Source organism: Electrophorus electricus, chromosome 15 (genome assembly GCF_013358815.1).
Source record: "Electrophorus electricus isolate fEleEle1 chromosome 15, fEleEle1.pri, whole genome shotgun sequence".
Classification (NCBI taxonomy): Eukaryota; Metazoa; Chordata; class Actinopteri; order Gymnotiformes; family Gymnotidae; genus Electrophorus; species Electrophorus electricus.
In genome coordinates this window covers 13,917,568-13,939,254 of record NC_049549.1, presented here as the reverse complement: position 1 = coordinate 13,939,254, position 21,687 = coordinate 13,917,568, and the positions used below count along the sequence as shown (strand labels likewise).

Sequence of the window (21,687 nt, the reverse complement as noted above, 5' to 3'; positions counted from 1 at the left end):
GGGTCAGTCAGACCACCACTGAGCATTGTGACCAAAATAGAAAAGCAGGGAACTCAGGAACAGACACATGATCTGGAATTACAAAGAGACATGAGATGAAAGGCTCTGTGGGGTCATGTGGGATAAACAAACAACTGCTGTGCGCTTAATGGCAGATTTCACAAAGTGTGATTATGTCCATTGATCTTTTTGTAACAGTTCCTTTCTGCTTATGAAACATAAATGGATAGTTCGCAAAATCAGCAGTGGATGCAACGCCTGCAATCTCAAGTTCACAGACACACACCGAGAACTACTGAACATACCCTGAACAATTCAGAAATGCTCAGAACAAGTGAGTTTTCAAGCCATTCCAGTTTTTACTATTATTAAGTTGTCGTTATTTGACTAGCCGTACAAGGAGAGCACATTAAATAAATGGAAAACACCTTACTTACACACAACATTATGTTGAACAAATCAGCTTTCTCTTATTTCATTTTTTCAGTTTCCCAATACATTTTTAGAACACTACAACACTATTATATGGGTTGTTTTTTGGTTTTTTTGGGTGTGTGTGTGTGTCTGTGTAGAAAAACGTACATTATCTTATGCCTCGTTTCTGCTTCTTTTAACCATCAGGGCCCCATTTGCCAAAAACATTGTCATCTTAAATGAGAGAGGGTGTGGTCACTATGACACACACCCTACCATTCATTGATGATCTTTGTGCAGAATTATTTTTGAGAAATGCAGTCCAGTTCCATTCCTTTACCCTCCAATTATATATCATTTTTAATTGCTTATACGTGCAGTAAACTTATTATTAGTACAGCATGTTGTAATGGGGCATCAAGATGTGCAAGATGCATAATTTGTGAATTGGGTGTAAATTTATTTGTGCAATGTATGACAGACAAAAGGGGGGGGCTCTTTAAGAATTCAGGTGACTGAGGATTGTGGGAACAAAACAGTTACAGATTAACACCACGATACAGATGAAGGCTTTGAAGCAATAAAAGAAAAATATCACAGGATGAAAAACTTGTGCACTTGGGTTTCAAATGATAGACATTTGAAATGAACAGTTTAAAAAGACAGGAATACAAAACTAATCAATCAATTTCACAACAAGCACTACAATCTTACTTCAGATTAAAAGCTTGATACGCTCAGAGGAAGATCAGCTGTATCCCAGGTTCAGATCACCATTGTAGGATTGACCTGTGGAGACCATGTGGAGTAGTGCAGCGTGGTGTTGGAGTGCAAAGTGGCGTTTGCTCTTGAAGCATCGGGAACCTCAGGCAGGGGCAGGAAGAGGTGGACGGCCGTCCCCACGGCGAGGACGAGGGTGGCAGCGAGAGTGGTCAGGCCTCTCCTGATGACGAGCTGAGAGGTGGACAGCGGTGCTGTTCTCTTTTCGTCCTCCTGGTCCGCTCTCAGCCTCTCCTGGGCCTCTGAGCCGAGCTCCTCCTCGCAGCCCTGTAAGCTCAGGGCCTGGTAGCCAGTCCCATTCTGAACCTGGAAGGGAGACAAAACTTTCTTCATATGCTTAAGATTTCAGCATTTAGGCCATTAGGATAGAATTCAAACTGACCTCTAAAATGTGTCATCATTTCACTTCAAAATATTAACTCTTTGAATTTTCGACATGGTTGTCCTGAAAAGACTTGCCTCTGCATTGGTGGAGAGGTTGTCCACCGGCACTGAGCTCTCTAGTATCTGGTGATTTGGATCACTCTTGGAATCTTCTGCCACCCTGGACAATTTGTTTTCTCTACAACGTTGAATGGCCTGGAACACAAAAAAAAAGGTACATCCACATACCTATTTACCATCTGTAGTAGAAGTTCAAACGATTGTGTTATAATTATATGTTAATAATAATTATATATTAACAAAAATTCGTTCAGACATGATGAGCATTTCTGACCTCTTTCGTCACTCTCTCCCAGTTAAGTTTGAAAATGGCTGTGATGAAGAAGCTCGCCTGTATGCACACGGAGATGAGAAGACCGACCCAAAAACCTGCAATAGCAGTGGTGCAAAGATAAGCCAAAACCATGGCAGGTTTAGAGAGCATGCAGACATATAATGCATGAAACGCAGTGCAACCGATGGAGAGAAAATAAGCACGCACCCACAACATGGAGTTTTGCTGCAAACATCAGAGAGATGGCCAATGGGAGTCCAATGCAGTAGTAACCAAGGAGATTAGCGACAGCTGCTATTTTTTGCTGCCCCGAACCCAGAAGAACGCCCATGGAGACACACTAACAGAAAAAGGCGTAGGGCTAAAATGTATTATTTAAAAATGTGTAGCACTAAGCCTTGAAAATGAAAAACATGCACCACTCACCACAAGACCATCAAAAAACGCCAGAACACAGTAGATGTTTAAAATTTTGGAGACCAGCTGGACAATCTGCCTAAAAAATAAAACATGTTTGGCCAAAAATCCAGGCTCATAAGAATAAATCAGCAATATGATAATACATAAACTATTATCTAGCATATTAGTAAAGATTACCTATCATCTGTAAATATGAAACCAATGACTGACTTCACTGAGGCCAGTATAGTGCTCTGTACAACAATTAGGACAGCTGTGGGGTCAAAATATTGAAAAAGGAGGAAGGTTAAGGTAAAGCGAAGTGCTGGCAATAAAACACGGCTGGAAAGAAGCTGAATGAGTGTGAAAGGTGGGAGTGAACCTGTGTAGATGAGAGAAACCTTGCTAGTGAGGATGGCACCAGCTGTGTCTCCAGCTCCTAGTGCGTTACCCACACGCACGCACGTTGCACTCTGAATGCCTAAGGGACACTAAAAAGCCATTTAAAAACATTAGGAAAACACTAAAAGACCTAACAAACCTTAACAGTTTAGGGCTTGGTAACTTCCCCGTCTATGTTCCAAGTTCAGTTGTTATATTATCGTTTAAGTTTGGTTTACTTCAAACTCTGAAACCAGGTAATATTTGACTAGGTCCAGCCATTAAATTCTCTCCCTTATTTTGTTCAGGAGAAAAGGACAGAACAATGTTCGCACCATGTAGATGATGTTAGCCAACATCATGACAGCGTGCTGAGCAGCCAGGTCCACTTCACCCAGTAGCCCTGAAACCCAGCGAAGGGCCATTTTAGATAAAGTAGAGAAAATATTTCATGGCATGGCACCGATTCGGTACAGTATGCAATGGCATCCCAATAACAACATTAATCACAATGAGCTGAACGGAGACGCCACTAGTGTAGTGTGAAAACGGCAGTGTGAACATAGCCGTACAGTTACTGAATAACGCTGGCATTCATTAAGATAATACACCTGGCTGCATCGCAAAGCCGGATAGCCTGAGGACTCTGCGTCTGCATCTCATGCTCAATCCCATTATTCTCATATTATATCCCATCAGGTACTCAGGCTCCCAGCAGGCATGCTCCTCGCTTTGAGAATTTTGCTTATTTGCTTGGCATGAGACACTGGCTTCTCTTTTGAGGAAAAGATAATATACTAAACACCAGGGAGAATTATTATTAGCAACCTGATGGTGCAAAAAGATATTATATATGGAATAACATCAAATGGGATTATCTATGCTCCATGTTAGCAAACTAAGACTCCAGACTGCTTTCTACAAAGTTTACTATAGTATGTAAATAGTATAGCACATAAGCCATGCATAAAATGTACACCATATTTGCCCACTTGACTTGGAAATATGTTTCAAGCCTCTGTAATATTCAGTGAATACCTGCTAAGAATCCTCCTATCTCATAAATCCACCACTCGAAGCAGATCATCATCATGCTAGGCACCGCTAACTTCATGTAACCCCCCCAGTCCTGCAGTGACTCTAAAGACCAACCTGTGGAAGGAATGAAAGTCACTTTGACACACAGAGCGAAACACAGTGCAGGTGGTTGGGAAGGTTAAGAAGGTTTGCTTGTTTGTTTGTTTTTTGGGCGGGGTGTCCCCCCAATAATTGCTGCTAACGCTGCTCAAATAATGTGTTAGGTTGGGTGGTGTCAGCAGGTTCCCCCACCACCCCGCCCCACCCCCCTACTTGAAGACATAATGTACGCAGCAGGACATTCAAGCACAGCTTAGACATGGTGAGTGCTGTGTCTAATCTCACCTCCCCATGTGTCTGCATGTAGCCTTTTCCAGCGAATGTAGCCATAGAGAAATGTGCAGCTATAGATTTCTCCCATACAACTCGCCACAGCTGACCCACTGACATCCAAAGATAGAAAATGTCAAACCACACTAGTATGGTTTTTATAGTTCTTATATGAGGTTGCACAGACAACACAGAAGAACAAGTGCAAAGCATTTGTAAATATCTCTGATTCATGACACACTTACTACACTCCAAGGTCCAACCAGAAGACCATAATGTAATTTGTCAGTACATTGGCAATATTAGCTGCAATGGCTGTATACATCTGTGGTACAATCACTCCCTGTAGGCCCAAAGAGGTGAATATTCATATAAAATAACTTGATGTTAAACGTAAATTGTACAGCAGTGAAGTCTCGCAAAACATGGCTATCTCTGTATCTGAAGGAGAAACTCACCTGGTTCTGCAGATAGGCTCCTTGCAACTGGTGCAGAAATATAGCCTGTGCACAAGAGATCGACGACTCAGTATGAGAACGATTAGTGTAGGGGAGAGGCAGCTTAATAAAATGGCGCATGGATTACTGCATGGTTAGTTTGGCATGTAACATATCACATTTCATAATTTCCCACTCGCATGAATATTGTGCAGCCAACTGCAAAGGGGGAAAATGAGAAATAACTCACCGGAACAGCAGGCAGGTATATGACCACATAGAGCTGGGCTATTCTGAAAGAGAGTAGAATTGCAAAATGATGTCCGAGGGACGGGAATGTCAACAGACCAAGATGTCAGCCTCTCCCCCAAGTCAAATCATTACAACCCTACAGTGAAACTGACTGCAACAATCACTGATGGTGAACGTTCAATATTTATCTGGAATGGAACAACTGTGTCCGAATTCCATTAGGCAGGTAAATTGAGAATAGATGCTTTCCGAAGCCATGTGGGGGAGATTATCCCCTTGAGGAACAATCTGTGAGTTCATAAAAATTAAGGTGATGGAAAGCAGATAACTGTTCAATTGAAGCAGGTCACTTTGAGACAATGTGATTGGGGAACATAGCATTTATATGAGAATACGAATCTTGTATGTACCTTTTATCTACCTAAATATAATCATCAGCTGATCTTTAAGGCTCGTCATGGTCCTTGACTGCTCCCTGTGAAAGACTGTTCTCTCTCTCTAAAACACTTTGTCTACCGTTTCAGTTCTTGGTGGAACCTGTGGCACATTGTCTTTTGCACGTGTTCTTGGTTCGCATATGTGATTGTTTTGCACTTTGCTGTCTGCAGTATTTTGTCCACTGAGATTTTCTAAGGGCATTTTTCTGCATATGTTACACACACCCCATAAGCTCGCAGTCAGGCTTCTCACTGCATGGACCGTACAGAGTAACTTGAACTTTAAAATCAAGCCATCGGGTTTAGCGCTCATGTCTATGCACACGCTTGAAATCCTGAGCAGCGCAGCTCCACAGCACCAAGTGACACTGCGTAGAAACGTGGACTCACCTGGCCACCTCGGGCTCCTGTCCCAGGCAGAGGAGGAGGGACTGGGTGTTGATGAGCAGGGCCCAGCAGGGCAGGCAGAAGAGAAGCAGGATCAGAATGCCTCTCTGCAAAATCACCCCCACCTGCAGCAGGTTCTTGCTCCCAAACGTCTGTGGGCACAAGGGCACAGAAAGGCAGAATGGGTTATTTACGGCTACTGAAATGCCCCATCTTGGAAATGAACTGTTGCCTTATAATATAGATCATGCAGAGAAACAAGGCGTGTCGGAAAGTGTCAAGAAATCAATTCATCCTGGAAGAAAACGAGTGTTTTTATGCAATATCATATTTTCATATAATATCACTACAGCAGATGTCCTATAGAAAGGTGCAATGAAACTATTCCAAGGACAGATATTACAGCTTACTGAAATTTCATTGATCCATTTACGATTTAATAGAACCTGTGATACTGTGGTTATGCATAATGAAGTAATGGCACCACTGCCCCAGACTTCAGAATTCAATCATATCTTTAGCAGAGCTAATCAGATGTGAGCTTTTGGAAGTGAATAATTGCAAGAAATCATTCAGGAAGTGTTTTTTAAAATGCATTTAATGCACCCATGCAGAAAATAGTGACGTTTCTTTAAGCGTATATAGCTACGACTAGGACTTCTGAGTTCTTATGGCTCTGAATAGTTCTGACAAAACAGAGAATGTTGATGTTATCAAGTCTACAATATCATACTAATGTTTTGCTAATAAGTATTTTTAGCATTTGTGTGCAATAAAACATTTGTGCTGCAAGAGAAATGTTCGGACCTGAGCCACCAGTGTGTCACACGCCAGTGCAAGACCTCCTCCAGTTGCAGCTGTGGTAATACTTATGATCTAAACCAAAGAAGAAAAAAGGGATACTTCGTTCTTCTCATAGTTTACTATACAGTGCTATCATTTTACTGAACAGTTTACGATATGGTGCATTCATTTTAGTGAACAGTTTACGATACAGTGCATTTTCTTTACTACAATATAAAGAAGTGGAAAATTAAAGATATAAAGGTGTAAACTCACAATGACAGCCATTCCATAACCAGCCAACACACTGTTTCCCAGGCGACCACAAAATATTGTTATAGTAAAAGGAAGCAGGTAATTCAAGACGCGAGATACAACCTATAACAACAAACCAGAAAAAAATAAGACCGGATGAATAGTGCATGGGGCTGCTGAACCACTTGAAACAATATGTTTTGTTTGTTTGTTTTACGCTAGAAAGGCATGAGGATTATTAATAATCCTGATGTTTTCTGTTGTTAGACAAATATATCGAAGACTAAAGAGAAAAATTCACATCTGAGTATCAGAGAAACCCAACACCTTCATGTGTGTTCATCACACACATACACACACACACACACACACACACACAGAAAGAGGGGGAAAGTAGGAGAGTGAATTAACAAAATAGACCAGAACTCTCACCAGGGGTCCCGTCATGCGCAACATGTGGTACAGCTCCTCTCTGTAAGCCTGGGGGAGGCAGTGTTTCCAGCATCGCCAGCAGAACATCTTGGTGTCGGGCTCCGTGGAAAGACCTTCTGCCCTGGACGTAGAACGTGCCATGCTCTCCCCAGCCTACACCAATCCCCCCATACAGCCTCAGCGCCAGCAGGAGACACAGCCGCGTAGCTGCAGCTGTGCTGTCACAGGTCACTGTAGCAAAGTTTGACCATTTTAAAAGTTTACCAATTAGATGCAGCCTGTGCTGACTTGAGGAGAAATGATCTGTAATGTCCTTAGTAAGCTATATTGTTGCAAAATGAAATACTCCCTGGATTAACGCTCGGATTGGTCAAATGGATAGTAAATGTTTAATAAATAAGGTAACAGTAGTATCATTCAGTGACTAGTTCAGCTGCCTTCACCAAAGAAATGGGAATTGGTGAATTATTATATTTTTTAAAATTATAAAAACCTTAAAAATGAGAAACATGGAGATGATAGGGATTAGATCCATTCAGATTCAGAGAATGAGGACTTACAGAAGTTTTCATAGCTGAATTTATATTCTAAAATACACAAAAAATACATAACATATTTTAACAAGATTCAGTTTTGCTCCAAGACGGATGAGCCATTGGTGTGTCCGACGGATTTCTTTGGAGAACATGACAGGTGGAGAGGTTGAAGTCGACGCTGCCGTGCTCGGTGCAGGCGAACCCCCAGCTCACAATCACCTGCTCGTTTGGACCAACAACCTGGGGCTGGACATGTATAGGTGCAGCTCAGTCAGTCAGTCCACCTCAAGGTGGAAGGTATGGACAAAGTTGTCATTTTTAAGTAAGTTTAGAAATAAAGTGAATTTCAGAAATGCTTTGAAAGTAAGCTTTGCATGCAGCAAATCTAGCCTTAAGAGCGCTCCATCTCCCAAAGTAATATACAATATAGATGAGGTATCTAATTCAGAATACTAATTTGTCTGTCTGATATCTTTCTGCTGGGCCCTGTGGTCATCGGCTGGGTTGTCGTCCTGCGCACCGCTGTTCTTGCAGGTTTGCCTGGATGGAAACCAGTGCGAAAGGTATTCTCTTCATCGTGATACAGGTTGTCACTCACAGATAACGCAGACAGTAGCCTTTGACTGTTAATGTCAGTTGGTTTGTACTTTGTACTCACTCCGTCATTTCACACTCAAGAGTACTGAAGAGGAGATACAGAGGTCACCACAGGAGGCACACATCATCTACAGGCTCTCAATATCACACCGAAGGCGATTCAGGCATGTCGCAGCACAGCATTGTGGGGGTTAACTTCCTATAACAACAGCACGGAGAGCCTCCACTAGCAGTGTGAGCCTTTTGCACTGGTGGCCAGAAATTCAGACGTGTATAAACTGTGCTCGGAAAAACAGGAGTCTAATCTGGTTTGAGAGGTGTGCTTGAGACACGGACGAGCTGATACAGGACACTGCACACAGAGATGCATAACGGCTGAACACCTATTACAAATGTTTGCAAAAACAATGTACAGTAAGGTGTATAATAATAATAATAATAATAATAAACGCTTTGACCAAACGTTCAGTTAGGATATCTTTATTAATAGCACAAAAACGGATACAAACAAAGAAAGACGCTAACAAGCAAGCACCAAGAAACAAACAAACAAGAAAGAAAGAGAGAAAGAACTGCAGATGAGGAGGATGAGCGCAGTGAATTTTATTAATTAAAATGGGAATTTTTCCATTCTCACGGCTGTGGCAGTGACCATTACGAGGAGGTGCTGACCCTTGCTAAGTGTCCGTTAGCCGAAGGTCTGATCCTCTCGCTTTAATCAGGTAATAATTTAGCTTTGGGCATCTTGTTCTCCCTGCATACATACTACATTCAGACATACCCTTCCTGGTATTATCATCCAGTCTTGAAACATGATTTGGGAATATATTTGTTGTGTACTTGCCTTGTAATTGGAAGGTTGCTGGTTCAAGCCCCACCACAGCCAAGTTGCCACTGTTGGGCCTCTGAGCAAGGCCCTCAATTGCTCAACTCAGTCAAAATTGTAAGTTGCTTTGGATGAAAGTGTCAGCTAAATTTACTGTGTGCGGTTCTTTCAGTGCTGGCAGTGAGAAGACATGGAGCATACTAAAGCAGGCTTACCAACTCTCCATAGCTGACAAAACACTTGCTTAACCCAAACTACCACAGCACTGAAATTCCAACAAATATGCAGTGAACTGTGTGCAGAGAATTCTATGTCCATCCCACAGAAAAACATGAATGATTGCTTTTTAATTTTCACAGTCTAAAAAGGAGAAGTAATTTATCATTATGTAAAAAGAGTGAGTAAAATCATCATCATCTGTACTTTGTAAAGGTTATAAAACACAGGCTTAGTTAAATATTGATGCCTTAAATCAAAGCCAGACTCCACCATAATCAAGAGGGGGTCACTCAGGCATGTTAGCCAAAGATGTATTAAATACCAGAAATTAGTGAGCACATAATTATGATTTCTAATAAATGACCACCTTTAGATGAAGTCAGCATTGACAGAAATTATGCCTCCTGAACTATTCTAGCTGTTTTCAAAGTTTTAAAGCAAATCTAAATAGCTCTAGATATTTCCAGGAGAAAAAAACCAAAAAAAACTTCCTTAAATTCCTTAGATTTATGGTTTCTGTGAGCATGCCAAAGAGGTAGTGGTGAGGGAAATTAAGCTTTAGAAACACTGCAGTGGCTGGAGTTGAGAGGGGAGCAAGGCTTTTCCACTCAGAACAGGCGGTGGGAAAGTTAACCCCGTGAGCCCACCGGCCCGGCCACGCAGCTGACAAATGTGTGCAGGGAAATACGTATGTGGAGCAGGGAGGTCTGGACGAGTGTTTGTCTAGCGCGCAGTCCCCCCTCGAGAGCCTTACAACTCTGCACTGTGCCCCCCCCTCCATATTCCATTACTGCTATCTAGCCACTAAAGAGTAAAGAAATATATTTGAGCTCTAACACTATGCCTCAGTATCCTGCACCAAGAGCGCACGGAGTGTCATCAGGCCAGACTGTGTTAAAGTTGAACAGAACTACAAAAATCAACCAAACCGAACTAAGCCAGATACAGCCAATTTCATGCAGAAAAAGACCACAACCCAGCCCAGCAAACCCAAATTCCCCAACATTATACTTAGCAAACATTACAGTCAACCCTGTTAAGTGTTTGACTGCCATCTACAGAAAGGCTGAGAAGGATGATTGGAAGGATGCGTCTCCATGTCTTTAGTACAGGTGGGTGGTGTTGTTACTGGCAGTTTAGACATACTCCTGATGCTGGGTTTAGGAAACCGCCTAACACACTTTAGGTATGGTGTATACATGGATCTAACCTATAACAACATCAATATGTGACACTGTAACTTTACGACAACAGTGTAGCTTTACGAGGCACATTTGTCATAGACATTCGAACAGATCCTGTAGAACCTAGACTAAATCAGACAAGCAATAAATTGATTGGTCAGAAATGATTAAATTATTTTCATTAGAAATAAAATGGCAAAATCAGGCTAAGCAGAAAATGTGTCAAGTCAGCACCAAGCTGTGAGTTCATAGTCTCCATGTGAATGGGCAGGAGGCATAAACTTAATCAAGCACCAGAAATATGAAGGTACAGAAGGTACGAAACATGTAAAAAACACAGACATTTCTCTTTGAACAGGAGAGCGCTATAGTCTTCAGAGCTACCACTTCGTATATGCTTCTTAAAACAAATTGGTGATCATCTATACTTTAAAAAATGGTTTTCAATTAGTATTTTGGCTACTATAGCCTACCTATGAATATACAATCTGAAATGGATATATAAAAGCATGTGTGTGGTTAAACTAGTGTGTTATCTATTGATGCATCATTTACACTACCAGTAATTTACTGCACAATGCATATTGCTCCAATTTGCATACATATTAAAGAAAAGTCCATCAGAAGCCATGTGATAAGCCCGACAACTTAAATTAAATAAATATTTGAATAAAATCGCGTTCCTACACGTGATTGGTTAGGGAAAAACAGATGAGAATAGACAATTAAGCCCTCACCTCTGAGTGAGTAAGGCCATGTACTCACTCATCTTCATGGTAGGAGCCGGAGCAGAATTAGTTGTGACCAGGTCACCTCACACCGCCCCTTTTGACCTCATTTACTGGTACACTGAGGCAGCGAAGGAGAAGCATCCTTGTGAGTGAAATGGTAGTTGTAAAGGTATACTGTAAAGTGTAAATGTGAATCAGATCAAAGACACATGTGGACATCTCTCAGTCCTTCAGAGGCTTCAGTACTTAGCAGAGAAGTCAGTAACATGTGCTTCTTCACGGAGCTCACTGGCACTACTCAAATCACAGAGATAACGTACCAGTGTTTAAACACGCATGGGGCCAAAAGATCGTTTATTGGCGGCAAATTGCACAGTTGTGTTTTTATCATCTTAATCCTGTCAAACAATATATATACACATCTATCTATCTATCTTAATGAATAACTTAAGCAAAATACAAATAAATTCTTATAGCACATCATCATTTGAATATCTATATAGGAAGGTCTATATCTTTGTAAGACGAATAGATGTACGTCGGTACACACAATGTTTATAAGGCTGAAAATACATTCTTATACCTTGTATACTGACTCAGTAACATTTCATCAGTGTTCACAATTTGATTCAGAACATCACACACAAAAGATTATATAAATACAGTTTGTCCTTGAAATTTGTCTCATTGGCTCACATTGCAGGATCTATGCAAGACCTCATCAACCAGACGACCTCTGTGTACACAGAAAATATAGGTAATGACTGCTCGTCATTTTAAATATGTACAGTAATTACAAATAGGTTCAAAACACAACAGACATCTTCATGTACTCTCAAATACACAAACACTCCCACACCCACGTTTGCTCATTTTCATACTATATAGCCTCTACAATGGACATCCTAAATGTACATGTACAAGAAAGTGTAAGATACTTTGGTTTGGTAAATGTACAGTAATAAATATGTTGCAATTTTAAATTTCTTCAGTGAAAAATTGTTTTTCATTACAATAAAAGCAACACAGTACGTTTACTGTACTGCAGTACAATACAAACAGGACACAAGGAGACAAATCAACATCTGTTCAACGAGTCATACTGATCTCCATTCATATACTGTTGGTATATACAGACTTATTTGTAAACAATATCAATATATGGTTGTAATTACATTGGTATTGTTTGTATAATGTGGCAGTACAGTAACAGCCGTCTCAATAACTACTATACGACTATGAAATCATCATTTGATGCAGGGTAAACATTGCTGTTTTCAGCCAGAAGCAACTACACCCACAGTTACTTAATTTGATTTAGTGCCACTTACAACTGCCACACAAGCAGGAGAATATCAGGCACAACAGAAAGCACTGATGGTTAAATCTCCCATTTTCCATTCGCTCCCACACCTGCTGATATGGGAGGCTTGCATGAGAGGAGGTGGTGTGCGGGGCCCAGCGGACACCCAGGGGCCGCCCCCGCACGGGGGGCCGAGGCCAACCCTGCCTTGCCGTCAGACGCGCCGCCGCTACGGAGGGATGGGTTTGGCGTGCGGCAGCCTGGCCCCGATGCTGCCGCCGTGCACGGCTGCAGAGGCAACAGGGCGGCACCTGTGACATTTACCCAGGAGGATTATTGCAGGGGTCGGCGTCGAGGTCATTCTGAGCGGTGCCCGCCTGTACCCCGTGATGCGTATTGCTTGGGCTCCGTGCGTCCCACGTTCCGAACGGGATGTTATTGGATGTGTTCTTTTGTGCCCGGTGGTGGTGGTGGGGGGTGATGAAGCCTTATAAGCTCCTCTGGATAAACGGGGATGTCGGTTACTGGACCAATCGCACAAAAGGGAGCAAAGGGACACCGGACATTAAAGCCGACTTGAGAGGCATTACATCTGGACCCGGAAACGCCGCTAAGCCGTCTCCTATCCTTGGGGCTCAAGCGAACCCAGCTCGCCGGCTGCCGAACGGACCGGCGGAAGCCGTGCCGTGCCGCGCGATCTGTCCCAGCACGTGGTGCAGCAGGAGCTAGATGGGTTGTGAGGAGGTGAAGGCCCCGCGGGGGAGGAGAAGAGGAGCTGATGGGCGGCCTCACACTGCGCTAATCAACACCCGCCGGATTAGTTCAGAAAGAGACACGCCGCTCAAGGGCAAACATTAATTTCCTATTATTGCCGGACTTGGTGCGTGCGTATTCTGTCGTCTTCACCGGTGCTGCCGACATAGGACCCGACCGGAGATTTGCGCTTGGATTTCAGCAGTCGGGAGGGATGCAAGAGAGCAGAGTGGGAGGTGCAGTGATCTCAAACAATCCGAGAGCATCTTCTAATAATAGCTCTACCCTGGGCTTGGCCATGAATATGAATGCACCAGTGTAGCAGGGGGGAAGGGAAGCCCCAGTCGGTGAGGGAAATCATAAGCATGACGGCTCTTTCCTTACAGTCTAACGAGCCATGTGTGCCCGCACAGAACGCAGGCAAATCTAACAGGCAATATCTCACGTTCAGCGGGGAGCTCTTTTCAGAGGTCTGCTGAAATCGAATTTTAAATAACAGGCTTGAATGCTTCACAGCTTAAAGGCGAGAATATCAAGGGCAAGAAAACTACAAAGCCTGGAAATGTGTCGCTCAAAGCGGATGAAAGCAAAAGATGGCGTTTTAGGCGTTTGGGCTCTTTAGATTTCATGCATTTGAAAATTCCTTATGCTCCAAACCAGTAAAACACTCTCATTTTGCTGCGACTGAAGGACACCATAAAAGAACTCCTTACAGCCCGGTGATTATAGTCAACCTAGAGCTCCCAGACGTGGGTCTCGCCTCATGTCAGCCAAGAAACCTCCTCTTTCCCTCACCTCTCCTCCCTCGTCTCCCTCTCTCCTTCTCTCTGGTCAGGGAGTGGTGTCGCCACGGTGCCCGGCCGCGTGCACCCAGAAAGCGTGGCCACCCGTCACCCCGCCCCCGTGGTCCTTGTCGGACTCGGGCTGGCTCTGGGCACGCTCGGGCTTGGGGTTGGCCGTGGCCGGCGGCTCAGGCTGCTGCACCGACATGGTACGCCGCAGGTGCGTGCGCTTGCACAGAAAGTCCGGCTTGGCCGTCAGGCCGAAGGACCCCTTGCGCAGCACCATGCGCACGGACGAGCTCTTCTTGGGCCGAGCCCGGTGCCCGAACTGCAGCATGGAGAGGTGCGCGGCGTAGCCCTCGCTCAGGAACTGCTCGGGAAAAGTGGGAAAGGCAGCACGTGGTGGTCATACGAGCGAGCAGAGAATGCGGAAGAAAGGAAAAGACCATATGAACAAAAATAAACCGTAAAGTAAACAGCAGCAGCAACTCAAACGGAGTTTTCCAGAGACGCCAGCGCTACTGATTTACTGAGTTGTAAAGTAGACAGAAGGAAGAAACGGGAGAAAGGCTCACCTGACACTGGTTCTGGTACTTCTTGGATGGTCTGCCCACTATATAGATTTGACTGGAGCTGAGGCCCAGCATGCTGTAGACGGAGATATCCTTCATGGAGCCGTAGGCTGAGTTGATCTTAATGTGACACTAACAAGAGAAGAAAAGGGGGCCTTAGCGGCAGACAGCCTCTGGCACAGTGGAAAGGTGATATGTGTGTGTGTGTGTGTGTGTGTGTGGGATCATCAAAGAAATATAATAACAGTGTGTGAGGCACAGCAGAAAAGAGCAACGGAGGGAAAAAGAGCATGGAAGTAACCGGGAACTTTGTTATTAACGGGAGACATCATCATCATTAACGGGTGATGCTGCCCAGCTGGTGCGTTTCACCTCCTGTATCAAGTTCCTGAGGAAGATGGTCTTCTGGCGCAGTGGGTCATGCACCAGGCCTTCAGAGAAGAAGATCATGCCCTGGGGGAAGTTGTGCTGAGAGAGCCACGACACCACTCTCTGCTTCTGCATGTCAGGACGGCCCGTGATATAGATGATCAGGTAACCCAGGTCCTGCCAGTGCCTGAACACGATGCATAGTGGCAAAATTCACTCGCCACACCGCCCCATCAAAAATTCCCAAAGCCTGGCCTTCAAAACCGGTGTCCTTCTGCACTTTTCAGAAAGACCCAATAGCCATTTTAATTTAGTTCAGGTGCAAGCTTTCGGAAACGTGGCCCGTCTGTTAACAGATGGTGCTACGGAATACTTTTTTAATGTACATGTTCATATCTATGCCCCACTCCACACTCTCATTCCTCCCTCCCTTCGTCCCCCACCCCGCTCACCTAACCACATCCACGGCTCCGGGCCGCACTTTCGGGTCGCTGCCCATGATGGAGACGCTGGCTGCAAATGACCCATCAATGCTGAACACCACACACTCCATCCCATGTGGCAACACAGTGAAGAAAGCCTCAGCGCTCGTCTGGTCTCCCCTACAGGCCGGAGGGAGGGCACACAGAGAGAGAGAGAGAGAGAGAGAGATAGAGAGGGAGGGAGAGAGAGAGAGAGAGAGATAGAGAGGGAGAGTCAGAAAATAGGAAAATAAAAGAAAGCAGACAAAGCACTAGAAAAAGGTGGATGTGCACCAGAGGCTTTGAAATTAATTTTAACACCTACTGGAATGTATTCTGTCCCAATGTGTTTAACAATTCACTCAAGCGTTCCAACTCAAAGGCAATCTAATATGCAATTCAACAGTGAATAAAACAGCGTTTAACTATAAATCACAGGAACTGACACGTTACACAAATCCAGGCTCTCTCGGGAGAGCTATGTGTTGGCATTGACTCACTTGACGACCATTTTAATTGGGTAAACCCCCAGAGGCTGTTTTTTGTCATCGGGGATTGTGTAGGACACTCTGCCACTGCTGTTGGTGACCTCGGTGTCAAAGTGCACCCAGCGACCCGACTGCGGCTGAGTCATCAGATACACGTCCACCTGAGAAAGAGGGAGACAGAGATTGGGCAGAGGAAACTACATGCAGAGCTTGTGATTTTGGGGATCTCAAAGTTCAGCTGATTAGGTGTTACCTTCTCCCCTGTTAGAGTCACCATGTCCAGGGGGCCATACATGAAGCGGCCCACCAGAGTCTGCTGCCCCTCCTCCGTGGCAATGACATCATTCACCCTGTGGTTGGCGGTGACGTTCTGCGTGACAGAGGGTGGGGTCAGGTCACGATTCCCCCCCAACGTTCCCCTGCCTCCTGTCATCCCTCCCTGCCTGTTAAGGTAGATCCGTGGAACGCACCAGCAACGCCGCCTGACAGCTTCCACTTAAGCACGCAGCAAAGGCCGCAAACAAAAGCGGGGGTCGCGTCTCCTCGGCGACCGATAGAGGGGGTCGCGTCTCCATGCGAGCCTACCACGCTAATCCTGCTCTCCTATAAATCTCATTTTGGGAAGCAGGAGCCGCCGTGGGGCAGCCGGAGATAAATCCCAAAATCCTTTGCTGAGGTAGTCAAGATTGAGAAATGAAAGCACCCCGAACACTGACGCATGCAGATGCTGGATGTTTGCTGGCTACAAACTGGAAATGCAGCTGAGTGGCTTCTGAATATATGCATGCAGGGCTCCAATTTTGCTTGCGAGCAACTAGAAATCACTGTGCCAGGCGTGTGATTGCTTTCAGTTTAGGCCCGAGCTAAGGTGCGCCGTTCCCCTGACATTATCATGCATATCAAAAGTCCTTCACCGTCAGCCAAGGGCATTTCTGCAGTGCTTCTTTTAACCCTGGCTTTCGATATGGCCGCTGTGTAGAACAAGGGAACACTGGTGTCTCTGCGGTGAAACCCACATGCAAAGCGCCAATGAAGACACACCCGAAGTTGTCCATGCTGCGATCCTTGAGAGTAATGTTAACATGACAGCCTTGTGCGGATTTAAGCTCTCAACGAGGAGAGCCACTCTAAAAATCATTAGTCCAGATGAGATAATGAGCCTGATCGAGCAGATTCGTCTTTTAATGAAGCAGTTAAACATTTTTAGACTTTCAGGGACTTGCATATTAAGTCAGTCAACAATTTATTCTGGCCAGTGTCTGCGTTAAAACGCCATATGACAGGTCTACACAGTCATGCATACATATGCAGACACACACGCGCGTAGTCATGCATGCACATGAGTGTACACACACACACACACACACACACACACACACACACACACACACACACACACACACACACACACACACACACGAAAATTAATCCCCCTGGCACATCCCTCAGACATCTGTAGTGCGATGCTAGTCATGAGGGCAATGACAAATGCATTTGACCAGCCTGGGCAGAACACAGAGGGGGCAAGTATCACACAGCCGGCTGTGTGGATGTCAACAATGGAGAACACAGACAAACCTGACCACACACACACGCACGCACACAACCAAACATACAAACACAGAATGACAGAGAATGGAAACTAGGGCTCTATATAAAGTCTCCAGGAAGAAAATAATTATCCAGCGGGAAAAAAAAAAATAACCTGAATAGTTTTGGCACTCATGTGAAACCTCAGCACACCCTCTGATCATCCCCTTTTGAGTGATTCGAGTACAGCAGCAGGCTGAACACTGAAGGGAAAAAAACTAGCTGAAATTCTACAGGGTCCTACTGATCAAAAACACTCTCTTTTGAAAAAGACACGTTGACAATGATAGAATATTCCTGCCTGCTATATTTAACCCCACTGAAACGGCAGGGAGGCTGAATGGCTGGGTGCTTTTTTTTTGTGAAAGACGTAGCTGATATATGAGAGCAAAGGCTGCACGGGTGGTGTCGTGCTGGGTAATTGTGTTGCCGAGTTCCGTGCCGAGGCTCAGTGTGAGGCATTAAAGCTTTTTTTGGTGAGATCTCTCACCCACGCACACTGACTTATTGTGGAGTGTTTGTGGAGCACAATTTCTCACCACCATGGAGGATATTTTTAGTCTTTCTGCATTCTTCCACAAAATCAGAGGGGCTCATCTGCTGCCTGCACTGGCATTTAAGTGATTGTGTGTGTGTGTGTGTGTGTGTGTGTGTGTGTGTGTGTGAGAGAGAGAGAGAGAGAGAGAGAAGGGAGTAACACTAGTCTTGCTTACGACAAACCGAGAACTTAATGAGAACAATATTCAGCACATTGGCCACAGAGTGTTCTGATTAATTATGCCATGATTTTATCAAGTGCGTTGTTTGTGCGGCATGGCTCTGAGGGCGTGCAGAAATGAGCACAGTGACATGGGGTGTGGGGAGAAGAGATGGGGGGGGGGTCCTCACCCTCAGCTTGACATGGGTGCGTCTCCGTAGCCACTTCTCTCTGGGGCTGGACGGGGAAAAGGATGTGGATTCAGAGCTGTCTGCCTCCTGAGCCTTCACACAATCACAGCGCATCACCTGTCAATCACACAGACGCGCACGGGTCAGCGGTGATCACACCCCTCGGTTATTCCCTTTACTCACAACCCGAGCTGCGCAGACACTGCCGGTACGTGCGAGCAACGCACCACGTAGCACAAAAAGAACCTTTTTTAACCCTCATTCTCTTCCCTGGCCGTTTAAGGTGATGTTGGCTCGGCTTCAGACATCCAATAAAAATCACCCTGCTTGAATGCAGGCGGCGCAACATGATTCCACTAATCTGCTCCACAAACTAGACAGGGACGGGCTAGCCTGCCATTTCTTGCTCATGGGGAGATGGAGGCAGCGTGTGTGCAGCGGTACAGCCGTGCTTCACCGTACACATGCACACGAGAGAGAGAGAGAGAGAGAGAGAGAGAGAGAGAGACATTCCTGGAGCAGTGGACAAGCCTTGGGGTACTACAGGGGCAATACAGGGGTAACACAGTCGTGCTCTCTTACTCTGCAAGGGGGTAGCTGCATGTGTTACCTGTCTGAGCAGGAAAGCTACTACATCAGTCGACTCCCAGTAGGAGGCATGGAAGAGGTGAGGCAGAGCTACAGTTGGGAAGGCAGTCAGGACATCAGGACAATAGAGCGTATAATCCAGCCGTTTGGAGCCCCACCAGCTACTCGAGACTAGAACACACACACACACACACACACACACACACACACACACACACACACACACACCAGATGTATACTACAAACAAAAGGATATAACAAAAGACATTTTCAATATGCGGGCTTCTGCCTAGTAATGAAGGCTCACCAGCATTAGTCATACCTAAACAAACGTGTCACAACAGGGCTAATGCAGTCTGCTTTAAACCCAGTAAATCTTTCAGCACAGTACCGACTGCCACCGAGATATTTCACTGCGGTTCATTTGCGGTACATGTACAGCTACGGACATCTCAGGACACGCTGCCGGTAAAAATTTAACCTGAAGCACGAGGTAGAAACCAAGCTGTGGGACCTGGGAGTAGGACGAACGATGATTCACCGAGTGCCAAGCACCACGCATGATGGAACACGACGGCCGGGGCCGAGCAGCTGTGAGCCCATCCCGCCGGGCACGCGGCGTGCCCGCGCACGCCTGTGCGGCCCACTCACCGTTGGCGATTGCGCAGCTGAGCCTGCTCTCCCAGCAGCCGGAAGCCTGACTGTCTGTGCTGGTCAAGCTGGCCCTGCGTCCCCCGCCGCCGCCTGACCGTTTCCCCAATCCGTCTGCCTCGTCCGCCTTTGCGGGGCCCCCGTCCAGAAACACGTCGGCGTGGCTGTGGAGGTCGTCCGCTGGCAGAGGGCAGAAAGGGGAGGGGTCTGGTGAGCAGAGTGACGGTGGAGATGATGAATCAGACCTCCAGCAAATCTTAGTCCTGTTGTAGAGGAAGCGGGATCAGTTTCTGGCAGTGGTTCTAATACGATGAATCCTGAATGGATCAGATTAGTAATTTCCTCTCATTTTAATCGCTAGTTTATATGCAACTATAAATAGGCTAAAGGCATTATTCATCTGACTGTTTTCCTGTTATCTACCCACAACACTGACTTTCTACTGTGTGTGCTGTGGGATTTACTTTTTGTGGAACACCTCACAAGCTGAGTCAGGAGGATAACGCACTTGCTCCATGCCCCAAGAGGCTGTGGTTTAGGTGTTTATTACCACTCCACACAAAAGAAAACCAAGTGAAAGACTTTTCACTTACTCCCAAACGTCACGTCTGGCTGCGGCAGTGAAACAGACCTTTAAAAGGTTCCTGTCGTAGATTAAGCCCCTGTCCATTTCCCCCCCCCATTTTCCCACGGCTAATCTTTCCCTTTAAACCTCTGCCTCGTCCAAACACTCCGTTGTTACTAACAAGGCACGCTTTCATTACACAGCACGCCAGTGTGGAAAACATCACATTAAGCAAAGATGCGTAACAGAGTTCAGACGCAGCCTGTTAGACACACACGTTCGCGCGTGCGCGCATGCGTGCAGGGCCAGTCTCGGGCGCGCACGCGGCGGGGCATTCGACAGCGAATCACGGTCGCTTTGTAGTCGGCGTCGCCTCTTCTCATTTGCCAGCCCAAGCCAGCTGTGAGCCGTAGCCCAAGTGACTGGGTGATGCTGACCAACCCCAGCCGGAGATCCGGCGGGGGACCCTGCGTGCAGTCGTGGGGGGGCCCAGACAGCAGGGGGGATGGAGCACATGCGGACAGCAGCCGGCGATGGCACGCTCCTGAATCCTAAACAGGTGGAGCCCTATCAGAACGGTTCATCAGAGACACCACCTGAATTCATATTGCTTCCCAACCCCCCACCACCACCTCAAAACTGCAGGGGAGCGCAAGCGCGGAACGCTGCCACCCTCTGACACGAGTGCTGTAACGGCGGGGCGGAGAGGACGTTGGGCATCTGCCCCGTTTTGAACCGCCACGTGCAGCGTGGCCGAGTTGACCTCGCCCTGCGCCGCGAGCCTGAAGCTTCACACAGGCTTTTCCGTTAGGCACAGGATATGCTACGGCTCGTTCCAGTTCTTCATAGCACTAAAGAGGCTTGAGTTCGCCAGGGGAATACTAATGTGCTGGCAGGAGTTTCAGGTGCGTGGTCCAGAATCACCCGGAGCCAATATCAGATGAAGCCCAATGAACAAGCGCAAATGCTTTGAGCTTTATACATGCATAAGGTGGGTCCCACGAGAGTGATTGCCACATTTCATTAGTAGATTAGTTGTTGAGTTGATTAGGAATATAAGCAGTGAAGGTATTGATTCTGCTCCATAATATGGAGGACATGAGACAGGACACTGAAGGTGAACAGTGACATTTGTCACTTTTGATAGATACATTCTTTACAGGGGGGAAAAAATAAAAAATAATAATACAACCACTGAGATTTATTACGTCACCTATATATCATGTGACCACGCGCGCGCGCGCGCACACACACACACACACACACACACACACACACACACACACACACACACACACACACACACACACACACACACACACACACACACACCCTTTCGGGTTTGCCTGAAACGCCGAAAGAGGCTGACCGAGAGGGAGGTGGGAGAGACAAGAGAGAACAGCAGAGAGAGAGAGACAGACGCAGAGAGACACAGACGCGGACAGACAGACACAGGCAGTCAGGCCCAGGCGTGACCAGGTCTGGTACTCATCTCCTCTAGC

At 45.8% G+C, this 21,687-nt stretch overlaps 2 protein-coding genes across 4 annotated transcripts in view; both read right to left on the bottom strand.

Moving 5' to 3' along the window:
- Positions 1-553: 553 nt before the first annotated feature.
- Positions 554-7,341, bottom strand: LOC113569720 (multidrug and toxin extrusion protein 1-like). Its single transcript, XM_026997716.2, has 17 exons — positions 7,083-7,341; positions 6,672-6,773; positions 6,420-6,488; positions 5,616-5,764; positions 4,787-4,829; positions 4,558-4,602; positions 4,345-4,442; positions 4,115-4,212; positions 3,731-3,844; positions 3,028-3,095; positions 2,694-2,802; positions 2,510-2,585; positions 2,339-2,408; positions 2,120-2,252; positions 1,913-2,007; positions 1,654-1,773; positions 554-1,500 (listed from the first exon to the last, which is right to left on the bottom strand). The coding sequence occupies exons 1-17, from the start codon at positions 7,221-7,223 to the stop codon at positions 1,180-1,182; spliced, it is 1,851 nt and encodes a 616-aa protein (XP_026853517.2). The 5' UTR covers positions 7,224-7,341; the 3' UTR covers positions 554-1,179.
- Positions 7,342-12,737: 5,396 nt separating this feature from the next.
- Positions 12,738-21,687, bottom strand: part of pitpnm3 (PITPNM family member 3) — a 51,647-nt gene continuing 42,697 nt past the window's right edge. For 2 of the 3 annotated variants that reach the window (XM_035534414.1, XM_026997783.2), the window contains exons 11-19: positions 19,621-19,827; positions 18,992-19,140; positions 18,382-18,498; positions 16,157-16,273; positions 15,916-16,064; positions 15,407-15,556; positions 14,958-15,141; positions 14,589-14,717; positions 12,738-14,383 (exon numbers count right to left, since the gene is read on the bottom strand). In XM_035534414.1, coding sequence (XP_035390307.1) covers positions 14,063-14,383; positions 14,589-14,717; positions 14,958-15,141; positions 15,407-15,556; positions 15,916-16,064; positions 16,157-16,273; positions 18,382-18,498; positions 18,992-19,140; positions 19,621-19,827 — 1,523 coding nt within the window. In that variant the 3' untranslated portion in view covers positions 12,738-14,062. The remainder of the gene's footprint in view (positions 14,384-14,588; positions 14,718-14,957; positions 15,142-15,406; positions 15,557-15,915; positions 16,065-16,156; positions 16,274-18,381; positions 18,499-18,991; positions 19,141-19,620; positions 19,828-21,687) is intronic. The other variant, XM_026997784.2, reaches the window with a different exon arrangement.

Coding starts and splice junctions, on each gene's coding strand:
- LOC113569720 (XM_026997716.2), bottom strand. CDS start 7,223: ATGGCACGTTCTACGTCCAGGGCAGAAGGTCTTTCCACGGAGCCCGAC. Junction 1,774..1,912: donor GGGAGAGAGTGACGAAAGAG/GTCAGAAATGCT, acceptor TTTGTGTTCCAG/GCCATTCAACGTTGTAGAGA. Junction 1,501..1,653: donor ACCTCTCCACCAATGCAGAG/GCAAGTCTTTTC, acceptor TCTCCCTTCCAG/GTTCAGAATGGGACTGGCTA.